This window comes from Aotus nancymaae, unplaced genomic scaffold (assembly GCF_030222135.1).
Source record: "Aotus nancymaae isolate 86718 unplaced genomic scaffold, 86718_ANA_hifiasm-v0.15.2.pri h1tg000014l, whole genome shotgun sequence".
Taxonomy (NCBI): domain Eukaryota; kingdom Metazoa; phylum Chordata; class Mammalia; order Primates; family Aotidae; genus Aotus; species Aotus nancymaae.
In genome coordinates this window covers 21740086-21767677 of record NW_026988425.1, presented here as the reverse complement: position 1 = coordinate 21767677, position 27592 = coordinate 21740086, and the positions used below count along the sequence as shown (strand labels likewise).

The 27592-nt window shown below is 36.0% G+C and overlaps 1 protein-coding gene across 6 annotated transcripts in view; it reads left to right on the top strand.

Annotated features, from left to right (window-relative positions):
- The window catches only part of CDH12 (cadherin 12), a 1114509-nt gene that overhangs the window by 1079932 nt on the left and 6985 nt on the right, over positions 1-27592 (top strand). For all 6 annotated transcript variants that reach the window (XM_012475264.2, XM_064375903.1, XM_012475265.2 and 3 more), the window contains 2 exons: positions 18315-18436; positions 22326-22443. In XM_012475264.2, coding sequence (XP_012330687.2) covers positions 18315-18436; positions 22326-22443 — 240 coding nt within the window. The remainder of the gene's footprint in view (positions 1-18314; positions 18437-22325; positions 22444-27592) is intronic.

The window sequence follows — 27592 nt, the reverse complement described above, 5'->3', positions numbered from 1 at the left end:
TATGAAGACACCCGTAACAGTGAGGTATAGTAGCTCCTTTCAGAGCCTTGAGCTTCAACTCTTTAGAAAATGGAAGCAAGTATGAACCTTTACAGTGGAAGCAAGTGTGAACCTTTACAGTGGAAGCAAGTGTCATTAGTCCCTGAAAATTTAGATCTTAGAATCCTAATTTGTTAGTTATCGATATGACTGGTGCGTATGCAGGCTCTGTCACACTGTCACCTGCTGCCTCCAGTTTTTACCTATATGAAAATTAGGATTCCACAGGGTATGGGCTCTAATAAGTTATGTTGCCCCTCACTGGGTCATAGGCAGAACTGGGACTTAGACATGTAAGCAAAATATATGCACAATCTAAGAGTGATGCCAAACTAATGTTCTTAAAATGGACTTCTGGTTCATTCCAGTGTCTACTCGATGACCAATGTAAAGATTTTAGAGCTGTCAAGGAAGTCTGGTGTGACAAAGACTATATAGCTGTATGAAAAATAAAGAGGCTAAACACATACTGTGTGCTAATTAAAGATTCTAGGTGAAGAATGGGTAATCATGGGTTTTTTTATTTTGTTTGAATGCACAGCTTAAAAGTAAACTTTATTTGTATTCTAATGCCTAAGACTGTCTTCATTGATCAAACTAGCCAGCTGAGCAGGGAATACCACCATCATGAATAAATGAGAAATGAATAGCTCACACTTGCCCTGCCAAGAAGAATGAAATTGCTTAAGTATACCTTATTGCAGACTGAACTAGCATATGTTTTGGTTCTGACCCTTTTATAAAAACTCTTAGGTGATGATTGAGCAAATTCCAATTAATTAAAAAGCAGTCATTAATCAGTGTTGCTATTGTTGGAGGTCCAAATAATTTTATTAGACTTCTAATAATTCTTCTATGCATTACTGCTTTGCTGTTTTTATTATATTGACCTTGAGTATTTTTAATGAGACAGAGACTCCAAACTTTACTTCATTCAAATTATCAGAAAGTTTTAACTGGCCAATGTTTTAGGATTTTTGTGTTACTTTAACAAACGTCATTAATTAAAGGTAACTAGTCAGACAGGGTGGCTTGTAACTGTAGTCCCAAATACTCAAGAGGCTGAGGTGGGAGGATCACTTCAGGCCAGAATTCAAGACCAGTCTGAGCAACATAGTGAGACCTCGGTCTCAAAAAAGAAAAAGAAAATTAACAAAAGGAAAAAGAAAGTGAATAAAGATAACTAAACATAACTTCACTAAATCCTTAGACTATATTTCTTTTCTTGATCTTATTAGTTATCCAAATGGCAATGAATCGGTCCCAATTATTGTGGAATAAGTTTAAAAAAAAAAAAACAGTGAGTTGCCTTACTAAATGCTATATTGAAAAAAGTTTACATACAATTGTATCATTATGAGTTGTGAATAAGTTTTTAGATAATTAATTTTTAAGGTTATCTTCTACATGGAGCGGCTTTTTAAAATTTCACATAGAGTAATATCATCCTCATATGTACAGAAAATCAAATTTCAAGATTGGTATCTATAATTCACGTTCAACATAAATTCATGCTTTTTTGGCATCACTTGTATAGAGTACTATCTATGAACAAAACACTATTTGTTGTGGGTGAGGAGAAAATTGATTAGGACTGATGTTTATTCTCAAGGACATTACAATTTAGGAGTAGTTATAAATTGACCAGATTCGTGAATTTTGGTAAGTAATAGCTATGCAAATTATGCTGAATTCCAGGGAAATTAGCTTTAAGTGAACTGTCATATAAACTTCAGAGGGAGGTCACAAAAGGTTTTGATTGACCACAGTATGATCATGAAGAATTTAATATGGATTTTTCTAGCAGAATTTTCTGAAGCATTTTTTTTTTTGGCTTTTATGCCAAATAGCTATGAAATGATATTATCAGACCATATGAGAAGTGAGTACCTAATTTTTGTTAGAATATAATTAACAATAGAATAAAGTAATAAATTATTTTAATAGCTTTAACTTATCTGATTCTTTCAGTACACCTGCAAACTGAGTGCTCTTGTTCACATTGTAGGCATGAGGAAATGGATGCTCGGAGATATTTTGACCATAGCTCAGTGTCACACAGCTAATGATGACCAGGCAAGGACCAGAGGTCTGGAGTCTGTCATTCCAAAACACATTATGTGGGTTAGATTGACAATAGTTTTACAGGGAACATATTCACTTGCCTATGCTTCATTTATTTATTTTGAATAATTTATGGAGTGTGATTGGGAGATGTTGGTCAAGTAGTAAAGAAAATTTAGTTAGGAGGAATAAATTCAAGAGATATGTTGTACAACATGGTGACTATAGTTAATATATTGTATTCCTGAAAAATGCTAACAGAGTGGATGTAAAATGTTCCTACAAAAATTATAACTATGTGAGAAAGTGCATATGTGAATTAGCTAGAGTTACTAATTCTACAGTGTATATGTGCTTCAAAACACTGTAGTATACGTGGTAAATACATACAATTTTATCTGTCACTTTAAACATTAACTTAAAAAGTTAGTGGTAGGCTGGGTGCGGTGGCTCACGCCTGCAATCCTAGCACTTTGGGAGGCCGAGGCAGTTGGATTACTTGAGGTCAGGAGTTCGAGACCAGCCTGGCCAACATGGTGAAACCTTGTCTCTACTAAAAACACAAAAACTAGCTGAACATTGTGGGGGGTGCCTATAATCCCAGCTACTCAGGAGGCAGAGGTTGCAGTGAGCTGAGGTCATGCCACTGCATTCTAGCCTGGGTGACAGAGTGAGACTGTGTCTCAAAAAAAAAAGTTAGTGGTAACAATTGTCGAGGTGATTTCCATTGCATAGATAACAATAATATAATAAAAAAGGCAAAATATTTTTATTTGCAATGTACATGTAGTTGAAGTGAAATGCATATCATCTATCTACATTTAAGCTTATTAGATGGCTTACATATCAAAATTCAATGGAAATTTGCATTTTAGAAAGAAAAAACAAAGATTCAAAATAGAATAGAAAAATATGTATGTAATAGTATGTACATGACAGTGGTATAGTTAGGTAGATTTCTATCTATCCCCAATAAATGTGAATTATCAGATTCTCAAGCTACAGTAAGAGTTCCTAGTAACTTAATTGTGAGGGATCTTTTTTGATAATTCCCCTTGTACATTGAAAGATTCTTGTCTACCTGACATCATACTCTCTTTAAAGCAATTTTTATTAAATAGCTTTATGTTTAATCAGAATGACAATCAGATTATTTGAACAACATAATAGCACATTCAAGTGATATAATTACAAAATGATATGTCCATTAACCTTATAACGAAATGATATGTAACATCTAACATGCCAGACTTTTTGAAATACTGAAAAAATACAGCCTCATTATCAACAATTTCTTAATATCTCAGTTGGGAACTGACGAACAAAAACATACTTGGTCATTTTAATATGCAAACTATGTGTTTTTCACCTTGTGTTCAATGGTGTCATCATAAGTTCTGTCTTGGGGTTATTGAATGATGATAATTAGTTAAGACACACAAGACATAGGAACCAATGCAGACCTTCAAAATCAGGGCAGAGTGTGGGAAGAAATAAGACTTTCTGGCAAATATGTTCAATGATGCAGAGAGCATATGGCACTCTCAATATGGTGCCCTTGAATAAGACAATCTTACTTATAAATGGGATGGAGGATGGCACATAAATAGAAGATGAAGTCACAAATATCCTAAAAATGGGTGGAGCATAATGCAGGTAACTGGAAGTGGATCATATGTATATTTTAAGGGTGGAAAGACAGCATCATTTATTTGAAAGATGTTCTCAGGTACTAAATGCTATTCGTGAGCAAGTCTTCAATTCTTGGGGAGGAAGGCTGCAAGAACTTAAAAGAAAAACCTACTCCTTATGTATGGGGTATCAGTTACTTAGGCTATATTACAAATGACACCAAAATTTGGTAGTTTAAAAACATGTATTATTTTACAGGTTAGAGGGTTAGAAATCCATTTATGGTGAAGCTTTGTTTACTAAGGTTTCTCTCATAAGACTGCAATTAAGTTGACTCAGTGGTTGATAGCAAAATTCAGTGTACTGTAGGCTGTTGGACATGGAACTGAGTCTCACTGGCTGTTTGATCTGAGGCTGCTCTCAGTTTCCAGCCACAGGAGCATCTCCATAGGGCAGTTCACAACGTGGCAGCTGGCATGATCAAAATGAGCAAGACAGAGAGAGAAAGTACCAGTGAGATGAAAGTCAGCTTTTTATAACTTAATGTCAGAAATGACATCTCCTCTTTTCCCACGTTCTCTCCATTGGAAGCAAACCACATGATTCAGGCCACACTTAAAGGAAAAGAGTTACACGAAGGTGTGAATGTCAGGAGGCTGGGATCACTGAGAGTCATTATAGAAGCTTGCCTCCCATATGGGGCTCTTGGCAATCAGACAAGTCAATTGAAAAAAAAGAAAATTTAGAAACCATATTGGTTGGCCTTTAGGAATTGAAAATATGAGAGATGCAACTATCTGGCTAAATACATCAAATATAAAATCAAAATACACAGTGCTCTCAGAGAGAATATAATAAGTAATTTTTTGAAGGAAAAATTAATTCCTTCAAAGACCGAAACATAGTATGTCACATAGGAAGCTCCATGTGAGCTGAGACTTTAGAAGATTAAAAAAAAAATCATCATGGAAGAAAGGAGCCTATTCTAGGTTGAGGAAACATTTTAAGCAAAGGCATAGATATGAAAAGTCATGTTTAAGTCAGATATTCAAGCAGTGTGGAATAGTTGCTGTCAAGGAGTAGACATTCAGAAAGGAAGCGGAGGCTTCATTCAACAGAGCCTTAATCGCCTCGTGAGAATCTGCAGATTTTCAGGTGGGACCATGAGTCTGTCCTCCTTCTCATGTCTCCTCTACCTGTGTGCCCCCAGCTTACTATGCATCCAAAGAAGCATTTCACTTCTTCAGCTTTTCCTGTCTGTTCCTAGGCCTGCATTTCTGTGAACCAGCACTGGTTGACTTACAAAGTATTCACCTGGCTGACTATTGTTAACTTTACAAGTGATCAAGTGACAAAGAGGTGTGGATTCTTTGTGGTGTTTGGGCAGAAATATTCCCCTCCTTAATTTGGCCAGACTGTTTTTCAAAAAAGGTGTTAATAACTCTATTAACTTTGAAACTAGGCATCCTTGGGTTGGCCTTTTCTTCTCTACTGGTCTCCTTCAGTGTGAATCACAGTCACTTGCATCAGAGAAACCTGGGGCATTTCCTAAGGGGAAGATGCTTGTACTTCTTTCAAGACTTGGTGAATCAGAATTTCTGGGAGTTCTGCCAAGAAATCTCCATTTCAAACAAGCTCACTGAGTAACTCCAATGAACATTGATTGGGGACCCACTGAGTCATTCACAAATTTGAGTAAACAAAAGAGTAGAATCAGTTACCATGAATCCATGTAATTACTCAAAGACTGTAGTTGACTTTTCAGGACTACACATAACCATTGCTTTCAATTCCAAATTGATGTCAATCCTTTCTTCTTTCAATTGCCCAAATTATTGCTTTTCTCTTATTTTTTATGGATGCCTTGCTTTACATGAGTGTAGGTAGTTTATTTACTGTTTTCTAATTTCCTTTCTTTTTCCCAAGTAACTATATAAAATTATTTTGTATTCTCAAAGAGAGATAAGTGTGGTTTATACTAGAATTGGCAACATTGCATTAGTACTTGTATATTAGTCAGGGTTCTCTAAAGGGACAGAACTACTAAGATAGATGAATATGTGAAGAGGAGTTGATTAGGAGAGTTGACTCACATGATCACAATTTGAAGTCTCACAATAGACCGTCTGCAAGGTGAGTAGTCAGGAAGCTAGTCTGAGTCCCATAATCTCAAACACCGGGAAGCTAATAGTGCAACCTTTGGCCTGTGGCAGAAGGCCCGGAGTCCCTGGTAAATCACTGGTCTAAGTCCACGAGTCCAAAACCTGAAGAACTTGAGGTATGATGTTTGAGGGAAGGAAATGTCCAGCATAGGGGAATGATGAAGTCTGGAAGACTCAGCTAGCCTAGTCCTTCCACGCTCCTGCCTGCTTTTATCCTAGTGGCAGTGGCAGCTGATTGGATGGTGCCCGCCTAGGTTGAGGGTGGGTCTGCCTCTCCCATTCTCCTGACTCAAATGTTAATCTCCTTTGGTGACACCCTCACAGACAAACCCAGGAACAGTAATTTGCATCCTTCAATTCAATCAAGTTGACACTCAATATTAACCATCACAAGTCTACCCGTTGTCAACTTGAACCCATACACATGTCCTGAAATCATACATAATATCCAAATAAAGACCATAATAAGATCATAATTATGCCTAACGTAATAAAGCTATCTTTCTTACAACCAGAAGCACACTAATTCTTAACCTAAATGCTATTATATAAAGTTAACAACATTTAAATGCTGATATGAAGTCAATAAATCTTATATCACATGATAAAGAAAAAAGAAACAAAATAAAGATACCTTCTTAGTACAAGTGTATAAAGTGCAAACATGTTCTCATGACAATTACAGTCCTCATTTCTGCAACTGATTGCATGACAGTAGCTGGTATTGATGACTACCTTCTACTACCCATTCTATGTTTCCTTTGCCTTCAGCAAGCACCTCAGCAGGTCATGATTTTTTGCCTGGTGGAGTGATCCAAACCTTGTTTCATGATAGGCCTGGGCCATTTGTAGTCCTACCTAAATCAGGCTGTTGTTTCCAGTTGACTTTAATGACAGGGCAAAATAATACTAAGAGATGTCCTAAGGAATCTCCTGTACTCCACTCATATTTTTGCCTAACTCCACTGTGGAGTAGTAGACTGATTTTATCTTGATAGTCTGGACCAGTTACCCCAGTCAACACTGTAACTCCCTTCTTAGCCTGTTGACTTAGAGGTAGGAAGAGTCCAAAGTGGTCAGGTGGCAATCTCAACTTCCAGTTTAATGGAATCATTGTATCTCCTGGTAGTCACATTCCTCCCTCGGGATCTAAGACTTCTAGGCCAGCAGAACGTAATGTTGCAGTTACAGGAAGCAAACATTTTGCTACTGGGTCACTAGGGGTGATGTTGAGTGGTGCTAATTCCACTTCCTCCCTTTGATTCCTGGGCCTGTGAACTTTGGCTATGAGACAAACAGTACCATATATTGGAGGCTGATTCAGAGCATACACAGCTTTCTGGAGAACTTTGCCCCAGCCTTCAAACTTATTGTCACCTAGTTGGCCTTGTAATTGTGACTTTGAAATGCCATTCCACTGTTCTATCAATCCTGCTGCCTCAGGATGATGGGGAACATGGTAAGACCATTGAATTCCATGAGCATGAGCCCACTGCTGCACTTCTTTAGCTATAAAGTGAGTGCCTTGGTCAGAGGCAATGCTATGTGGAATACCATGATGGTGGATAAGGCATTCCATGAGTCCACAAATGATAGTCTTGGCAGAAGCATTGCATACAGGATAGGCAAACCCACATCCGGAATAAGTGTTTGTTCTAGTGAGGACAAACCAATGTCCTTGCCATGATGGAAGAGGTTCAGTATAATCCACCTGCCACCAAGTAGCTGGCTGATCACCCCAAGGAATGGGCCATTTCAAGGGGTCAGTGTGGTCTCTACTGCTGGTAAATTGGGCACTCAGCAGTGGCCGCTGCCAGGTCAGGCTTGGTGAGTGTGAGTTCATGTTGCTGAGCTCATGAGTAACCACCATCCCTGCCACCATGGCCACTTTGTTCATGGGCTTATTGGCTAATGACAGAAGTGCCTGGGGAAAGAGTCTGAGTGGTGTCCACAGAATGAGTCATTCTATCCACTTGATTATTAAACTCCTCCTTTGCTGAAGTCACCCTTTGGTGAGCACTCACGTGAGATACAAATATCTTCACAGTTTTTGACCACTCTGAGAGGTCCATCCACATATCTCTTCCTCAAGTTTCTTTGTCACCAATTTTTTAATCATGCTTCTTCCAAGTTCCTGAATATCCAGCCAAACCATTGGCCACAACACATGAATCAGTAGATAATCTCACAACTGGCCATTTCCCCTCCAAGCAAAGTGCATAACCAGGTGCACAGCTCAAAGTTCTGCTGACTGGGAAGATTTCCCTTTTTCACTGTCCTTCAGGGATGTCCTAGAAAGGGGCTATAGTGCTGTAGCTGTCCATTTTTCGGTGGTGACTACATATCAGACAGAGCCATTTGTAAACCAGGCCATTGTCTTCTCCTGCTCTGTCAACTTCTCATAAGGAACTCCCCATAAGGCCACCAATGCAGGCTGGGGGAGAGAAGGCACAGTGGCAGGAGTAGGGACCATGGACATTTGAGCCTCTTTCTCATGTAACCAACTTGTGCCCTCAGGACCTGCTTGAACCAATTTACATATCTGCCACTTAGATTTGATGATGGAATGCTGCTATGCATGACTCTCTTTATGGCTAGATGTGTCAGAAAGTACTCAGTTCATGACTGGCAGTCCAGGTCACATGGTGACTTGAGGATCCATAGTCAAACATTCAGTTTCCACCAAAGTCCAGTAACAGGCCAAGACCTGTCTCTCAAAAGGAGAGTAGTTATCTGCAGAATTTGGTAGGGCCCTGCTCCAAAATCTTAGCGGCCTCTGTATGTGGGATCTGTGAATCTCTGTTTAGTTTTTTGTCCACTTGACTGGGAAGATTTCTGCTTATATAAATGAAGTAAGAATATGGTAGGCTTCCTGTCAATTTCACTTCTAGGAACTCTGTGATTAATTAGCCAATGCCAGAGCTCTACACGAGTCTGACTATTTTGATTGCTTCCTTGCCTCTGCTGTCCATTACAGTAGCTATACCCACCTTGCCTTTGACTGTTGAGTGCAGTCAAAGATGGGGTTCTCCTGAATGGAGGATGGGTCTGGCTCAAATGTTAATCTCCTTTGTCAACACCCTCACAGACACACCCAGGAACAATATTGTGCATCCTTCAATTCAATCAAGTTGACACTGAAATTAACCATCACAACTTCTAAGAGTAATACTTTGAAGAGAGAATCACTAATAAAGTTTTCACATCTTCACATCGTGAAGCACTGCAATGTATTATATACATGGGAAATAATAATCATTAACATCACCATAATCATCAATTTAGAAATAATACCGTTTTTTCTCATTATTATATGCTATGTACCTGTAATGAAATCCAAATTTATGTTGTGATAAACAATATTTTATCTTAAATTTTCAACTGCTTATCGGTACATTACTGTAATCAAACTGCTTAGGAATACTTTAAATCAATCTAATTGCTCCATCAAAATCACATGAACAACTATAATGCCAGGCTTATATTTTTCTTAATTAGTATCTGATTATCTCAGGAAATTTAAATTGCATGATGAACTTTTCACCCAAAGCTTGAAATTTGGATAAAAATCATATTTAGACATGTAGATAAAATTCTTTTTAACGTCACATACAAGACAGAATTCAAAATTAGAAAATATTTGTACATGGAAATGTTATTTTGTTGACATCATATACTATATCATATTTTATCTAATCACTATAGGAATAGATTAAATGATATAGTATATGATGATACTTAGAAGTTCATACTTCATAGTGAACTAAGAGGTTCATATAAGGAGTATTTACTCTTTGCTTCATAAGAAGTATATACTTCTTTGCTTCAGGATAAAAATCAAAATATCATAACATGCGGAAAAAAAATCATATCTGTCATCTGGATTTTCTTCATTACTGGGAGGCAAAAGGTAGTGAGAGAGAGAGACAGAGAGACCACAGAGAGAGGAGTTTTACCTTGTACTCATCTTAGGTTTCTTTTTTCTTTCTTCCATTTCTAGAGCATGATACATGTTATTTTTGCCAACAAAAATATTTACTCCTTAGTAAATACTCCTTAGTATGAACTTCTTATTACCAAAGACTATCTGGGCCAGGCGAAGTGGCTCATGCCTGTAATCCCAGCACTTTGGAAGGCCAAGGCGGGTGGATTAGCTGAGGTCAGGAGTTCAAGACTATCTTGACCAGTGTAGTGAAACTCCATCTGTATTTAAATTACAAAAATTAGCAGGGTGTGGTGGTGTGTGCCTATAGTCCCAGCTACTCAGGAGACTGAGGCAGCAGAATCCTTGATACCAGGAGGCAGAGGTTGCAGTGAGCCAAGATCGCGCCACTATACTCCAGCCTGGGAAACAGACTGAGACTCTGACTCAAAAAATAAAGACTCTCACTGATATGTCTTTAAATCTCATGGTCTATCATACTTTCTGGAACATACAGGTGTGTATATAATTAATATATCTTAAATCAACATTATTATATCATAATTTTATTAATATTTCAAGAAAATATTTATCCTGAATATAACAACGACATTTTAGTACTCATTTGTTTATTCCTTGGGTAAAATTTTACAAAAAAAGAAATGTCTTCCTCACATGAACTTCCAGTCTAATGGACATCAGACATAGTGAACTGGCAATGAGAATACTGAACCAAAATTATGTTATTGTTTTGAGACAGTCTCTTTGTTTTGCAAAGGCTGGAATGCAGTGGCACCAGCTTGACTCACTGCCACCTTGGCCTCCCAGGTTCAAGTGATTCTTGTGCTTCAGTCTCCGGAGTAGCCTGGGATTACAGGTGCGCGCCACCACGCCTGGATAATTTTTGTATTTTAGTAGAGATGGGGTTTCACCATGTTGCCCAGGCTAGTCTTGAACTCCTGACCTCAAGTGATCTGCCTGTCTTGGCCTCTCAATGCACTAAAATGCTAGCACAGAAGAGAAGCAAAGCAGCAGGGCATTAGAGGAGCAGCAGAAAGATACCTGGTAAATCTGCTACAATAACATGGCAACTGGGAAGTATACAACTTAGAGAATAAATAGTAAGAAGAAGGTATATAGATATTTTTGTTGGCAAAAATAACATGTATCATGCTCTAGAAATGGAAGAAAGAAAAAAGAAACCTAAGATGAGTACAAGGTAAAACTCCTCTCTCTGTGGTCTCTCTGTCTCTCTCTCTCACTACCTTTTGCCTCCCAGTAATGAAGAAAATCCAGATGATAGATATGATTTTTTTTCCGCATGTTATGATATTTTGATTTTTATCCTGAAGCAAAGAAGTAAACGTTGAGGAGATATAATCAAAGACAGAACTTGATCTGTCTGGTATTTTTGAAAATTTATGTTGGTTACAGTGTAGACCAAAAATAAAATTCTAAGACCCACAATTGATTGAACGGACCCCTCCTCTCAGCCAAGGGGATTCCAAAGTAAATCAAAAAATTAGCTCAGGCTATGACGATGGGAAGGGGGAGTCAAACATGCCTCATGATACTCTCTTTCCTCTGGAATCAGGCACAAGTTAGCAGCATTAACATTAGAACAAAGATCTTAAGAATAACAAAACAGACTCTTTGAAGCAATAAGATATCAAATTTCACCTTGACTCTAGTGACATCACATGACATGATGGAGAGCCAGGCCCTAAAATAAATAAAAGTAATTTACCCCAAAATATATTTCTTTGACGTATTTTGAAATGGGCCTGCACAGCTCTGTCTTGTGGGGGAAAATTAACATTCTGTGGAGAGTTTTCTTTCCTTTTCAGGTCTTTTCCTGATCTAGGAGAGATTTAACTAAGAATCTGGTACCTTTTTAGGTCTGATAAGAGACATTTGCCATCTATTCTTTTTGAAGCTTTCTACTTAGAGACTTCATCTATATAATAAGAACGTTGTTCTCCACAACCCCTAATCTTAACCCAGACACTCGTTTTTATTGATTCCAGGTCCTTAAATAAGAGCTTAACACTCTCAACCATTGCCCATCATAAAATCTTTGAAACCACCTTTGTGTAGTCACAGAAGTATATTGGTGAATAAATTCTCTTTATGGATTTCCTAGACTAGCTACAGATTATTTTAGACATGGAATAACTTCATGTGTCATTTAAAAGGAACTGAACCAAAGAGAAAAGCCAAAGAAAGCCTGTATCAACCTATATCATTCATTTATTATATCTTACACAGTTTGCACTAGTATAATTCAGTTTTGTGTCATAAAAGGCTGCGATTCCATTCTTGAAGTTACTGTAGTTGTAATTTAGAACCCAGTCACACAATTGAATTTTAACTCTTTTTTTAAAGTTTAATTTTAGGTTCAAGTGTACATGTGGAGATTTGTTATGTGAGTAAATTGCGTATCATGGGGTTTGACGTACAGATTATTTTGTCACCAGGTAATAGTTTTTTGATCCTTACCCTCCTCCCGCTCTCCACCCTCAAGTAGGCCCTTCTGTCTGTTATCCCCTTCTTTGTGTTCATATGTGCTCAAAATTTAATTCCCACTTACAAGTGAGAACATGTGGCATTTGTTGTCTGTTCCTGTGTTAGTTTGCTTAAGATAATGGCCTCCAGCTACACCGATGTTTCTGAAAAGAACAAGATCTCATTCCTTCTTATGGTTGCATAGTATTCCATCATGTATATGTGACAGATTTTAAAAATCCAGTCTACTGTTGATGGACATTTGGGTTTATTCCATGTCTTTGCTATTGTAATTAGTGCTGCAATGAACATACACGTGCATGTGTCCTTATGGTACGATTTATATTCCTTTCAGCATGTACTCAATAATAGGATTGATTGCTGGATCGAATGGCAATTCTATTTTAAGTTATTTGAGAAATCACAATACTGAATTTTAACTTTTTTTCTTTTGAGTCGGACTTTCACTCTTGTCATCCAACCTCGAGTGCAATGGTGCAATCTCGGCTCACTGCAACCTTCACCTGCCGGGTTCAAGTGATTCTTCAGCCTACTGAGTAGTGGAGATTATAGGCACCTACCATCACGACTAGCTAATTTTTATATTTTTAGTAGAGATGGGGTTTCACCATGTTGGCCAGGCTAGTCTTGAGCTCCTGACCTCAGGTGATCCACTCACGTCGGTCTCTCAAAGTGCTGCGATTACAGGCGTGAGCCACCATGCTTGGCCAAATTTTAGCTCTTATTGTTATTCCAAAGAGATGTTATTTTTAAATAAAGAAACAAAATAACTCCAGTGTATTTTAATATAACAAGAACCTTGTGTTTGCTAGGACTTTACGGTTTCTAAATCATGTTCAGTTACCTTCCCATTTGGCTCTTGGAAGCATATCTACTAGGTACAATTTTAGGAAGTTCTGCCTTGTCCTTTGAATGTAAACTGGGCTTCCTCATAGCCTGGTGGCTAGATGTGTTATAAATGTGACTCATTGAAGATAAGTGATCATCACATACATTGGTAGATTTCAGGCATTCCACCTTCTTGCTCTCTGAGTTAGTTAATAGCTATTATAGGGCATTGAGAAACTGTGAGATTTGACTTCCTGTCTTGACTCCAACAGAAATCATAGGAAAGATTACATCAATGTTTTTTCATCTATAAATAGCTATTTGTATATTTATAGTTTTCAAACATTGTAGATCAGCAGGACACTTTGTCAAATAAAATCTTATGTGGAATCTCAGTAGATTATATCAAGAAAATGGTGGTTAATGCTAACAGCTTCTCTTTACGCCTTGTGAAACAACGTAGCACTCAGAAGAATAGCATGAGACCTATAAATTCTCACTTATATAAATTCTAAATTCTCTTTTGGATTTAGAATTCAGGTTTTTCAGAGTTTATGAAAGGTTGCAATGGTAGTTCCTAGTGAACCATTTCCAGAGGAGATTTCTGACTACAGATTCTAATTGGGCCACACCTAAAAATCTTCTGGCAATGAAGCTGACATTTCTTTGATGAAGAAGTGAGGTCTATCCTCCCTTCCTTTGAGTATATTAAGTATCCTTTAAAGGGTACTTAACATACTGACAAATTTGGACTTCGCTAGTGTATTAAATGTACAATTATCATTTCACATTTATCACCTATCCAATGAACTTGATGTATTCCTTTATTATATCTGTAAGTTTATTTGCAGATTCCTTAGGATTTTCCATCTACAGGGTCATATTGTCTTTAAGCAGTAATCATTTCATTCATTTCTTTCTATCTGGATACCATTTAAAAATATATATTTGGATCTAATTTCAATGCATAAAACCCTCAAGGACAATGTCGGATATATATATTTCAAGAACACATATTCTTATTCCGTGCACAGTGTTAGAAAAAAAGTGTGTCACCATGATATTAGTTTCTCGTAGTCATACTTCATCAGGTTGAGGAAGCTGCCTTTTATTTATTGTTTCTTGAGAGCTTTTATCATGAATGGACTAGGTTTTTGTCAAATGCAAATTCCAAGTCTATTGAGATAGCCTTGTAACATTTTGTTCTTTCTTGTATTAATATGGAGATTGTTCTTGGATGTTAAATCAATCTTGTGTCCCTAGGATAAACACCCATTTGTCATAATGTATCATCTGTATAACTTGCTGCTGGAATTAATTTGCTAATATTTTCTTAAGGAGTGTTCGTACTTGTGTATATAAGAAGCAATAGTGATTTTGGCTTTTGTGAGTTATTTTTGGGGCTTTGATATCAAGGCACATAGGATTAGGCGGTAAGTGCTTCCTCCTCTATTTCTGAAAGAGACTGTAAGAAAATGCTATTATTTGTTCCTTAAATATTTGATAGAATTCCCCAGTGAAAGCCACCTGGGCTTGGGCTTTACCTGGTGGGGAGATTTTTCAAGTTCATATCTTCACTGTTTTAAGTATGTTAAGATTTTCTATTTATTCTTGAGTCAGTTTTGGTAATTTGTATGTTATAAGAATTTGTCAATTTCACCTATGTTAGCTATGTACTCACATAAGCAATTTAAAATATTCCTTATCATTTTTTATTTTATTTATAATGAGAAGTAATGAATGCACTTCAGATTTTGGTAATTTATTTTTGCTTTTTTTCTCTTAGTTTAAGCTGTAACTTAAAATATTAATAATAAAGTAGGTTCTAAATCAAATTGACTCTAAATGCAATGGGATCTGACTCAGATGTTATTGAAAGTTAGGGAGAGGAAGATCTAACAAAGCATTGTGAAGGCATAAGGGACAAACATAGAACTGTTTCTTTGTTACCTTCTATGAACCTCAAATTAGTAAGTAACTAGCTATCAAATATAGGCAATGTGGAACAATAATAATTGAAATTTAAATGGTTTGACAATTAGGAACTCAACAGTTAATTGTGTAAGAATATGATTATTTAATGTTTACTAGGTTAATAATTAAATTTGCTTTTTAAGTACTCAGCAGTAACAAATTTCCACATGGTGTTATTTTCAAATAATTGTATAATAATACTCATGCTGAATCGAGGTTAAATGAATTTCATCATTGCTGCTCCAAATATTGATTAGATGAATCAGTAAGAAAATAGGTCATTACTTTTCAAAATAATTTAGTACAATATCTAGTTATATAAATTAAAGAATGCTGTATTACTCCAATACATTATTCATTCTCTTGAAAATATCAATTCATGTTTGAGAATAGTATTTCTCAAACTGAGATGTTATTGCTTAAAAATATTAGGTGACATTATTAACATTTGATTATGGATCGTTTTGAAAATATATGATAGAAGAGAGAGTAATATTACTAAACAGATGAACTTGTCACTCATTTTCAACAATGTGAACATGTTTCTGGTTGTTTTTTCTCTCTTTATCTGGACATTTATTTAGTATTACCACAATGCTGCCTTGTGACATTTAATCTTCAGGAAATTTAGATATCCTGTAGGGTATCTAGTGCACAGGGAAGTTTCACAACATAAAACACTGACTTAGCTAAAATGCCAGAAGTACCTTTGGGGAAACACTAATTTTTTTTTAACAAAAAAATTACAATATTGAGAATAATTTGGGGACAATTTACTCATAACAGATATTAGAATCTATTTTGAAGGATAGAAAATAATTAACAACTAGCAGAAGAGAATTAATTTCTGGTGGATAAACCAGGTCTAAATTCATTTTAATAACATTTTCTTATATTATAAAATAAATCTCTAAGGGAACTCCTGTCTCCTGTGGAAGATATCCCATTCTCTCACCAACCTAATGAAACAAAATCCTAATACTGAAAAGAAGTAAAAAAGACATTCTCCTTTTCATGCAGTTGCAGGATTCATACATTATGTACCATGTAAAATAGGAAGTAGAAACTGAGTTTTACATTGCTCAGATGTTGAGTAGTTTAAGTTATTCACATTCATTTACTAAACTTTATGAAATAAATTAACTGTCTTTTTGTAAGTAACTATATAATTGCCAAAGTGGGTTTTCTTTTTTTCATTTCTTTTAAAGCTCAATATATAATATAGTTTAATAGCATGAGCTGTGGAATCAGAACAGCTGGAATCAAAACCTAGCCTTATGAGTTTCAACTCATGATATTTGAAAAGTTACATCCCCGTCTATTCAGAGTTTCACATACACAAGGGAGCTAAAATAATGCCTATATTATAGTTGCTGTAACATCTAAATGAATTTATCTTTGTAATGTGCTTTAGAATATTTGTACATTGCAAGCAGGTTAAAATATTAGGCATTAGGCATTGTGGTTGTTTATAATTTCCAGTTTCTTTATAAAAGTAAACCTAGTTTAAACCAACTTGTTGACTTGTATTATATTTTATACTATGTAAAAACAAATAGCAAAAACAGAAACAGATCTTGATCATCTCCACAAAATATAAATGGTAATAGGAGTAACGATATTTACCAAAATTTATCAAACATGTTGCAAAATACCATCTCTGTAATGCAACAGCACTATGAAGCAGAGCCTGTGAAAACTGTGTTTCATGCAAGGAAACTGAATTGAAGAAGGGTTAAATAACTTGTGAATAGGCCAAACAGTTTTTACCAAGTAAGATAGTGGCTTGTGACCAATATAAATGTTTAAATAATATGTATTTTCTGAATAATTCTCCAAGATTATTAATATACCTTTTATAAACGCACCCAGTATTACAAAAACATACCATTTATACTCAGTTTATGTTACCTGTGTGGGTATTGGTACAAATACTGAATGTCACTGTCACATGTGAACAGGAAAATGCTGTTTAAGCTATCGTGTCAAATGATTGTAATGTACTTTTTAAGTGAATTTTAACTAACCAAGACATTGTATACCTTTCAAAATCAGTCATGTTGATTTTTCATGCATTCTTTGATGTATTCTAAATAGACATCTAAAAGAATATTGCAAGTTTTTGGAGGTACTGCAGAAGTCTAACTCATAAAGCAATCAATAGAGAAGTTATGATGGAATAAACATGGTCTCTGAATTTTCGTAATCCTGGGTTTGCATCTAAGCTCCCCATTCATCTTGCTTTCTGTCTCTTTATAAGAGGTCCTTCAACATGTGTAACAGTTTGTCCATCTGTAACATTTCATAAGGTAAACTTATATATTGCACAAGTTCGCCCACAGGTGCATTATTTTATGATTTTATGCTTTATTGGTTTATGTAATTATTTCTAGTTTTATTCAGCAAACGACAGAGATAATAATCCATAGGCTGGGAACAAAACCAGTGATAGGATTTTGGCAGAGACATCTTGTCAAACTGACAATCTTTCTGATACTGTCAGGAAGCAGGAAGAAGTAAGTTATTGCAAAAATGTTTATTACTTCCTTTTTTATCACCAGCAAGTAATTGAAGGATATCCACTAGCTTTCCATAATCCGTCTCTTATTTCTACTTCCTTAAGTTTACTTTAACACTTTTCATTTATGAAGAGTCTTCTCTCCCTTTTTTGTTACAATTCTTCTTTTCAGGAGGAATCTTCTAGGAGAAATCGTTTTGAGTGAGTCATTTAAATATGTAGATTATTCAACTGATAACATTTTCATTATAAGGGTACAACACAGATGATTTTTTTATCTGGGGAAAAAGATCACTGTTGGTAAAGATTGGTTCTGTGAGCTAGCCCTGGAACAGTGGCTAAGTCCTTCTTTTAGAAAGAGCTACACTTATGCTAAAATATCGATTAAATAGTTGGCTTTACATTGGTATTGAATTCTGAGGGTTTCAACTACAGATGATAAAAAGGATTCTTTTGATAAAGAAGATACAAAATGATAAAAGAACCCATTTTGTCATCTGTAATTGGAACCCTCAATTTTCTAGAAGAAGAGGGATTTTTTCTTATTCTGTATAAAAGCTGATTTTTAAAAATTAAAATGCTATTTATTGTAGAAGCAATAACTGACTGGATTTTGTAATCATCTTTTATCTTTATATGCTTTTGACAGGTAACCCTTTATTAACCAGCAAAGTCAACATACTGATTAATGTCTTAGACGTCAATGAATTTCCTCCAGAAATATCTGTGCCATATGAGACAGCTGTGTGTGAAAATGCCAAGCCAGGACAGGTATCTTAAAAATTTTGTTTCTTGAGTATATAAAGACCCACTATATGCATGTGTTTTAAGTTATAAGTCCAGACATGAATATACACACATACATTTATTTTTCTGAATCAGATCTCTTCATAACAGAAGATATTAAACCCTTGTAAATTAATGATATAGATGAATGGATGTGGAGGTGATACCACATATAGATGAAGTATTGATTGCCTAGTGAAAGTTCTTTGTATAATTAAGTGTCTACACTTGTGGATTCTGCTGTTTTTCTATTCTCTTACTGTGGAAATTCTTTTGTTTTCTGGTTTGAAGTCTCTCTGTGGCCCAGGCTGGAGTGCAATGGCACAATCTTGGCTCACTGCAACCTCTGCCGCCCATGTTCAAGTGATTCTCCTGTCTCAGCCTCCCAAGGATCTGGGATTGAAGGCATGCACAACCAGGCCCAGCTATGTTTTTGTATTTTTAGTAGAGATGGGTTGTTGCCGTGTTGGCCAGGCTGGGCTTGAACTCCTGACCTCAAGTGATCCACCCACAAATTTCTAAAGAACTTGTGACTGTAAACTCAGTGAGCAAGTCACTGTAGAGCACATTTTCCCAGTATATTTCTTATTTTACTCATGTGCTTGTATAAGTTGTACAACAAAGTTTTTAATGTAACCTGAATATGCAAAGCTTTCCTCTCTGGCGGCCTAGAGGAGAACAACTGGCTTATTTTAAATGTCCAACTTTCATTTTTCTTGTGAAGTTAATATTATTCTGTAAAGATGTAGTAGTGGGAAGATCTTATGAGGAAAGAAGACCACAAGTTAATGAAACTAATTGTGAAAGGTTCTACTTTAGATGGTGGTAGGTAGCCATTTTTTTTTTCTTTTTTCTCCCTAAAGTCTTATGAATGAATAAAAGAAGAATGCAAAGGGAATCAGGCATGGGTATATGAAAAGAGTATGTAATGAGGCAAAAATATGACTAATCTAATATTGTGTACCTACATTCCAAAGGGAAAATGCATTGGTATGCTTTGGTTTGCTGTATTTTTTGATCACCTTTAAATAGCATCACTATTCACTTAAGTAGATTTGAAGAGTTTTAGTTCTTACTTGAAATAAATCTTGATATTTAAAACAGTATTTTTGTTGTAAAAAGTCACTCTTTAACCTTTAGTATCGTTTTCAATTTCCATGCTTTACGTCACTTTGTAGAACCTTTGTACTGTAGTTCTAAACCTGTGATGTCTACTGGTTGTATAGCTATTTAAATAAAATTAAAATTACCTAAAACTAAAAACTATATTCTCATTCATACTGACCACATTTCAAGTGCTCAGTATGTGGTAAGTAGATATTATTTTGGTGACTGTAGATATAGAATATTTTCATAACCATGGAAACTTCTAGTTGACAATGGCTGCTCTACTCTTTCATTTGGTAATTTGGGGAAATCATTAATTTTCTTACATCATAACTTATTTTGTGATATTTCCTCAAGCAAGAAATCTGCATCCTTAATCTTGTATCAGCACAGAAAGCACTTAAAAAATCACCTTAAGTGCATCTACAATTTATATGAGATGAGCCTACAGCTTTTGTTACTTTCAGCAGTCATAGGTGCTACAAAACCATTTGGGCTCAAATAAATAACCTGATTTGGTTGTTCTTGGAATTTGAAGAGGTTTACAAAAATTCCTCAAGCTGGGTATTTTCCACTTTCAGAATGCCTCACTAAACAGAGAAAAGAAAAAGCCAGCTCTTTAGTATTAGGGGAGTAAGGATATTAATGGTTTCAGATCAATTAGAATTCCATTTGTAATGCTCCAAATGGAAGCCTTTGGGAATAGAGCTCCATTTAATGTTGCATGTTTTCCTAATAAGCTAAAGGATTTGATGAGCTGAGAACAGAAAATTAGAAATCAATCTTATGTTTTCATATCTGAAGAAAACTTTGAGGAATATCTTGGATTCTTAGAGGCTCTTATTCTAAAGTATGTTTCTGGGGATTTTTGTGTCCAATTGAGCCACATTTTTGTATAAAACATAACCTTGAAATGTCCATTGAGTTTCAGGGATTGTAAAATAAGAGTATTTTCTGCTTTTGAGCCCTGCCATTCTGCCCCCTGCCTAAGAACTATGCATAGGAACTATCTGTCTCTTCTGGATTATGCTACTTTCTATTATCTGACTATCTATCATCTATGTGTCATCTATTTAATCTAAAAAAATAAGAAAAGGAGGAAAGAGGATGCTATGTAAATCAGTAAAGATTTATATGGGAGTTGTTTTCCTCGGGGCAAGGACCCCCGACTGACACTTCCAGATAAGTGCCAGATTATGATGTTATACATTTAATTTAGTAAATGGTGCTACTTGATAATAGAAGCAAGAAAAAGTAAAATTTGATAGCCAGGTATTAATCACTGAATAATATTCAGAAATCTTATAGATGAAATAGAGTGATGTGCAGACATGGGTCTAAGTGAAAGAAAGTTGGTTTTGTAGGGTCTATGTGGTGATTCATTGATTAAGTTGCCACATTCCATGATTTAGACTTTGGTGCTGAATAATGAAATTCTGCCCCATGACAATTTTAAAGTGTAAATAGAGTCTGGGTGACTAATTTGTGCTAAGACAAGAAATCAAAATTCATAGGAGAAGACCAATTAATTTGTTAAGTTATGAATTACTAACACTGCACTTGATATTCAGTGTCCTAGTGATATCTATCTATCCATCCATCCATCCGTTTACCTACCTACATATCTCACACCTATCTATCTGTGTGTGTGTGCAGATAAACGGGAATGTAGATCATAGTCATAGGACTGAGTTTTAACTGAGTCTCATGTTTAATAGCATCAATGTAAGATCACAGGATGAAAGCTTTACACACCGGGACCAGGATATAGTGCGTGAAATCTAGAGTCTTCCTCTTGCATATTCAAATGTAGTCTGAGATCATGATTATCTGCTCAATGCACTGCCCTTCTCATCTCCCACATACATTTCCCAAAATTCTATCTGATGCACGGTCATTGGATATGTTAATAAATAAATGCCTCAAAGCCATTCTTATTTGCTTATCTATTTAATGAATTGTAAATTTCACAGTTTGATTCTTAAAAGTTGTTTTTATTATCTAAGTATTTAAGGGCATTTTAAGCCATTCTTATTTGCTTATCTATTTAATGAATTATAAATTTCACAGTTTGATTCTTAGAAGTTATTTTTATTTTCTAAGTATTTAAAGGCATTTTATTGAAGTACCAGGCTTTTAACCGTAAGATATGCAACCTATGGGAGTAATTTTGGAAAAATTTTGTAACAGGAATGATAGTGCTTACTCTTTTAAAAACTCTTTGAAAACACAATTTGTATTCCTACTGATGAAGAAAACAAAATAAAAGCAAGTATACACCTTTTGTATCTCTCTTTTTCATCATTTTATTTATTGATGAAAATAGAACCATCGTTATAAAACATAACACATATGAAAATTTTGCTATCACAAGGACTTTTAGATAATCAGAGATTTTGTTTTCAGTAAGCATTTTCATATTCAGGCCAGAAAGCACTTATTTTATCTAATTTAAAATGCAAGCACATGCATTTTAATTTTACTTTCCTTATTAGTGTGTATTTTTAATGCTTGTAACCTTTTTAGTTACGTAGGTATCAATTTGAAATTAGTCTATGTTCTGTCATTGTACTTGTCATTATTCCCCGTAAATGTTAGAAATTTGCATATAAAAATTATGTGTAAATTATTGACCAGTTGGCATTGGTTCAAAAAGTGTCATTTCTGTCTACTTGCATGCTGCGTTAAATAAATTTAGTAGCCTGGTGTGTAAAGGCCTCTTTGAAACTGATAACCGACTTCAAGTTTAATCTCAACTCTGTTTCAGATAATTCAGATAGTCAGTGCTGCAGACCGAGATCTTTCACCTGCTGGACAGCACTTCTCCTTTAGATTAGCACCTGAGGCTGCTATCAAGCCAAATTTTACAGTTCGTGACTTTAGAAGTAAGTGTAACCACAGAAAAATTTACCTCTTACCATCTATCTTTGTAGAAAGGTACAAAGGGAGGAATCAATACTTTTCTTTGATGCACTCAATTTCATAAGATATGGATATCCTTATATGAGAAATGCAAAATTCTGTCCCCAGTAGTAAACTGAATATTTAATCTATATAGACTGTCTAGTAAGGCAGGTTGCTTCCACTGTAAATGTGGACAGTCTCTCAAAGAGTCAAGCAAATAAAAGACTCTGAGAAATTGAATGCTTTCCCTGTTTTAAGCATATCATTTTACCCAATGCACATTACTTGTACTTACTAATAGGGAATTCTTTGGTAACTGTTTTATTAGAATAACACACAGCACAGGTTAACAGTGCAGGTAATGTAAAGACACATGTACACAATTGTTCATTGCAGTGCTATTCTCAACAGCAAAGACATAGAACCAACCTAAATTCCCATCAATGACAAATTGAAGAAAATATGATACATAAAACCATGGAATGCTATGCAGCCGTAAGAAAGAATGAGACTATGTCTTTTGTAGGAACACGGATGCAGCTTGAGCCTATTATCCTTAGCAAACTAACGAAGGTACAGAAAACCAAATACTGCATGTTCTCACTCATAAGTGGGAGCTAAATGGTAAGAACTTAGGAACACGAACAAGGAAACAACAAACACTGGAGTCTACTTGAGCAAGGTGGGTGGGAAGACGCAGAGGAGCAGAAAAGATAACTATTGTGTACTGGGCATAATACCTGGGTGATGAAATATATGTAAAACAAACCCCTGGCCGGTGCAGTGACTCATGCCTGTAATCCCAGCACTTTTGGGAGGCTGAGGCGGGTGGATCACCTGAGGTCGGGATTTTGAGACCAGCCTGACCAACATGGAGAAAAACGCTGTCTCTACTAAAAATACCAAATTAGCCAGGCATGGTGGCGCACACCTGTAGTCCCAGCTACTTGGGAGGCTGAGGCAGGAGAATCGCTTAAACCCGGGAGGCGGAGGTTGCGGTGAGCCAAGATCACACCATTGCACTCCAGTCTGGGCAACAAGATTGAAACTCCATCTCAAACAAACAAAACAAATAAACAAAAACAAACCCCTGTGACACGTGTTTACCTATGTAACAAACCTTTATGTTACCCCCCAATCTAAAATAAATATTTTAAAAAATTTGTTTTTAAAGAATGCAGGTATTTAAAATAATACAGGTTTGCATTTCTGCTCCATACTACCAAACTGACAGACTCTTAATGTATAAAATTTTATTAAGTCAAGTCAACCTCATGGTATTTTTATTAAATAAAATCGTATATGCAAAGCCTTAACAAAATGCCTAAAACATTATCATCAAGATCATTTTAGCCACCACCTCTGCCATCATGGTTACACTTACACTTTTCTTTATTTATTTAGAGAGAAGGAGAAACATGGTTTGCATAGTTTATAATGAGAATTTGCTACTTAAAGACTAATGAAGAGGAAGGAAAAAATTAAATGCTATCACACACTGGGGTCTGAGGGGAGAAACTAGGGGAGGGACAGTGGGGGGGGGTGGGGAGTTGGGGAGGAATAACATGTGGGGAAGTGCCAGATATAGGTGATGGGGATGGAAGCAGCAAACCACATTGCCATGTAGGTACTTATGCAATAATCCTGCATGTTCTTCACATGTACCCCAGAACCTAAAACACAATAAAATATATATTTAAAAAAAAACCACTTAGCAATTGCAGGTAAGTAGTTCTACTTGCAAACTTGCAAGTATGTATTCTATTGTTTCTATTGAAACATCATACTTTAAATGTGGACTGTATCTATTATTTAACACAATATGGAATAAAATGGTTTTTTCAATTTTACTTTTTAAAATTTTAGATTGAAGTTCAGGTTTGTGACATGAGTATATTTCATGATGCTGAGGTTTGGGCTTCTAACGATCCCATTGCTGAAGTACTGAGCCTAGTACCCAATAAGAGGTTTTTTTTAACCCTTTGTCTCCTCCCTTCCTCCCTCTTTTTGGCATGTCCAGTGTTAGTTGTTGCCATCTTTGTGGTCTGTGTACCCAAAGTTTAGCTCCTTTTTTTTTTTTTTTTTGAGATGGAGTCTCACTCTTTTGCCCAGGGTGGAGTGCAGTGGCACGATCTGGGCTCATTGCAAACTCTGCCTCCTGGATTCAAGCCATTCTCTGCCTCAGCCTTCCAAAGTAGCTGGGACTACACGTGCCCACCACCATGCCTGGCTAATTTTTTGTATTTTTAGTTGAGATGGAGTGTCACCACCTTGGCCAGGCTGGTTTTGAATCCCTGACCTTGTGATCCACCTTTTATAAGTGAGAACACGTGGTGTTTGGTTTTCTGCTTCTGTATCAATTTGCTTAGGATAATGGCTTCCAGATACATCCATGTTGCCGCAAAGGACATGATTTCATTCTTTTTTATGACTGTGAAGTATTGCATGGTGTACACTTAGACTTCAATTACCACTACTATTGCCATCACTACTACTGCTGCTGCTGCTTCTGCTAATGCTATTACATCTGCTACAGTTACAACCACTACAGAAATATAAAGGACATTGGATTAGAAATACCAAGGTTGACTATCCATCAGTATTTGTGACTTTATTAGGTCTGTCACCTTGGGTATTTTATGACCTCTACGTTTCCATGTTCTGTAATATCATAATCAAAACACCTGAGTTTATTGCCCAATAATAAAAAGATATATTTTTATAAATGCTATGCTAAAGAACAAGTGAACAAATTGTGATAAGATGGCAATAATGATGACTGAAGTCCGAGGATGTTTTGAAGAAATTGATTTGTTGCCATGATTAGGCAAAGAAAATCAGAGTCTCCACATTTTATCACTGAAAGAATTTGAGTAGGGTTTGCTGAATAAAATAGTGCAATGTGAGAAATGGCTGTAAGCGAAACAGCGGTCCAATCTTCAAGTTATTTACAATTACAGTGAGCACATATTTTATAAAAACTGAAACATTTCTGAGAACAAAAGGTGGGAAATATTAATAATATTATGTCACAACAGCACACATAAAATAGGTCTGTCTGAGACAAACTGGATCATATGATTACCCTACCTAGTAGCCATTTCAAGAGTTAATTTAAATCCAACAATGTTAGTGGCTTTGAAAGATTTAAGCAGGAATATAACATCATATTTATATTATAGAGAAATCAGCTTAGATACAGCATGGAAAAGTTACAGGGAGATAAAACTAGCTCTGATGTCATTGCGCTAAATGGGTGAGAGCCTTAGATTAGGGTGCTGACTGTGAGGATGGAGACAAGTGGAAGGAAATAGAATTGATAAGACTTCATGAGAGATGCCCTAGATTCAGTATGTGTATATAACATAATAAGACAAAATAGATTTCCAGGTCGTAGGCTTCAGCAACTAGGAGTCACATCACTCACCAAACCCAAGTATTGACTATTTTCCACAGTGTAAGTTTGCTGAAAGATCTATTTCAGATTAATCATGATAAGGGAAGCCAGATGATACTGCCTTATAGCAGAATGCTTTCTCATGGACTAAACATGTACTTGCCAGAAAATGTCAGGTGCTATTTACCATGTTCCTCATTTTATATTAAGTTATATTTGTAAGGTATTTCTAGTGAAAAGAAAGCATTCAGAGAGTGGAAATGAAGTATAATATGTCTTTCTTCTCACTATGGACAGTACAATAAATTTGTTATGGTCAGTTTTCAATAAATAATAAATTGGGCCAGGTGCAGTGGCTCACTGTGTAATCCCAGCACTTTGGGAGGCCGAGGCAGATGGATCACTTGAGGTCAGGAGTTCAAGACCAGCTTGGCCAACATGGTGAAACCCTGCCTCTACTAAAAATACACAAATTAGCTGGGTGTGGTGGTGAATGCCTGTAGTCCTAGCTACTTGGGAGGCTGAGGCAGGAGAATCACTTGAACCTGAGAGGTGGAGATTGCAGCGAGCTGAGAATGAGCCACTGCACTCCAGCCTGGGCTACAGAGTGAAACTCCATAAAGAAAGAAAGAAAGAGAGAGAAAGAGACAAAGAGAGAGAGAAGAAAGAAAGGAAGGAAGGAAGGAGGGAGGGAGGGAGAGAAAGACAGAAAGAGAGACAAAGAAAGAAAGAAAGAGAAAGAGAAAGAAAGAGGAGGGAAGGAGGGAGAGAGAGAGGAAAGAAAGAGAGGGAGGGAGGGAGGAAGAGAAAGAGAGAAAAAGAAAGAAAGTAAGAAAGAAAAGGAAAGAAATGGAGGGAAGAAGAGAAAGAGAAAAAGAAAGAAAGGTAAAAAAAGAAAGAAAGAGAGAGGAAAGAAAGAAAGAAAAAAAGGGAGGAGGGGATGAAGAGAGAGAGGAAAGAAAAAAGAAAGAAAGAAAAAGAAAGAGAGAGAAAGAAAGAAATGAGGAAAGAAAGAAAAGGAAGGGAAGGAAGGAAAGGAAAGGGAGGGAGGGAGGGAGGGAGGAAGGAGAAAATAAACATTTTTAAAAGGGTTAAGCTGCCATTTGACACATATATTGAGTTCAAGAACACCAAATCCCTACCATCTCCCGAGTGCAGACACGCCAGATACTCTATTTCTCTTAGCTGTTTCCACTCAGGTTATGAAATCTGTTCCTAGCTTGTTTCTTTTCCACAGACTCAAGCATTAAACCATCAATTGCTGAAGATGTAAATGTTGATTCAATTAATATCCATTTGTTCATCCCTAATCATATCACATAAAGTTTCTCATCTTGGTGCTTCCTATTGCTAAAGAACCTGCCTAAATTTCAGTTGTTGAATTTAAATTCTACCAATAGGAAAATGAAATCTGACTGAAATAGTAACATGTTTGTGACAGACTTGCACAACTGTAATATATTATACACTTCTCTAAAATGATCTTGCCTTATTCTCAAGTGGGTATAATAAACTATATATTGGTATATAATAAACTATATACTATAATAAACTATATTTATTGTTCATTATGGCTATAATAAACTATATATTGGTACATTTCTAAACATAACAAAGCATTTCTAGGAATTATTTTGACACAAATGAAATATTGTAAATAAAACAAAATTTCTGCTTTTTTGTCTAACATAAAAGAGAAAACGCATGCAAAGGAGCACCTTTCAATAGAAGTA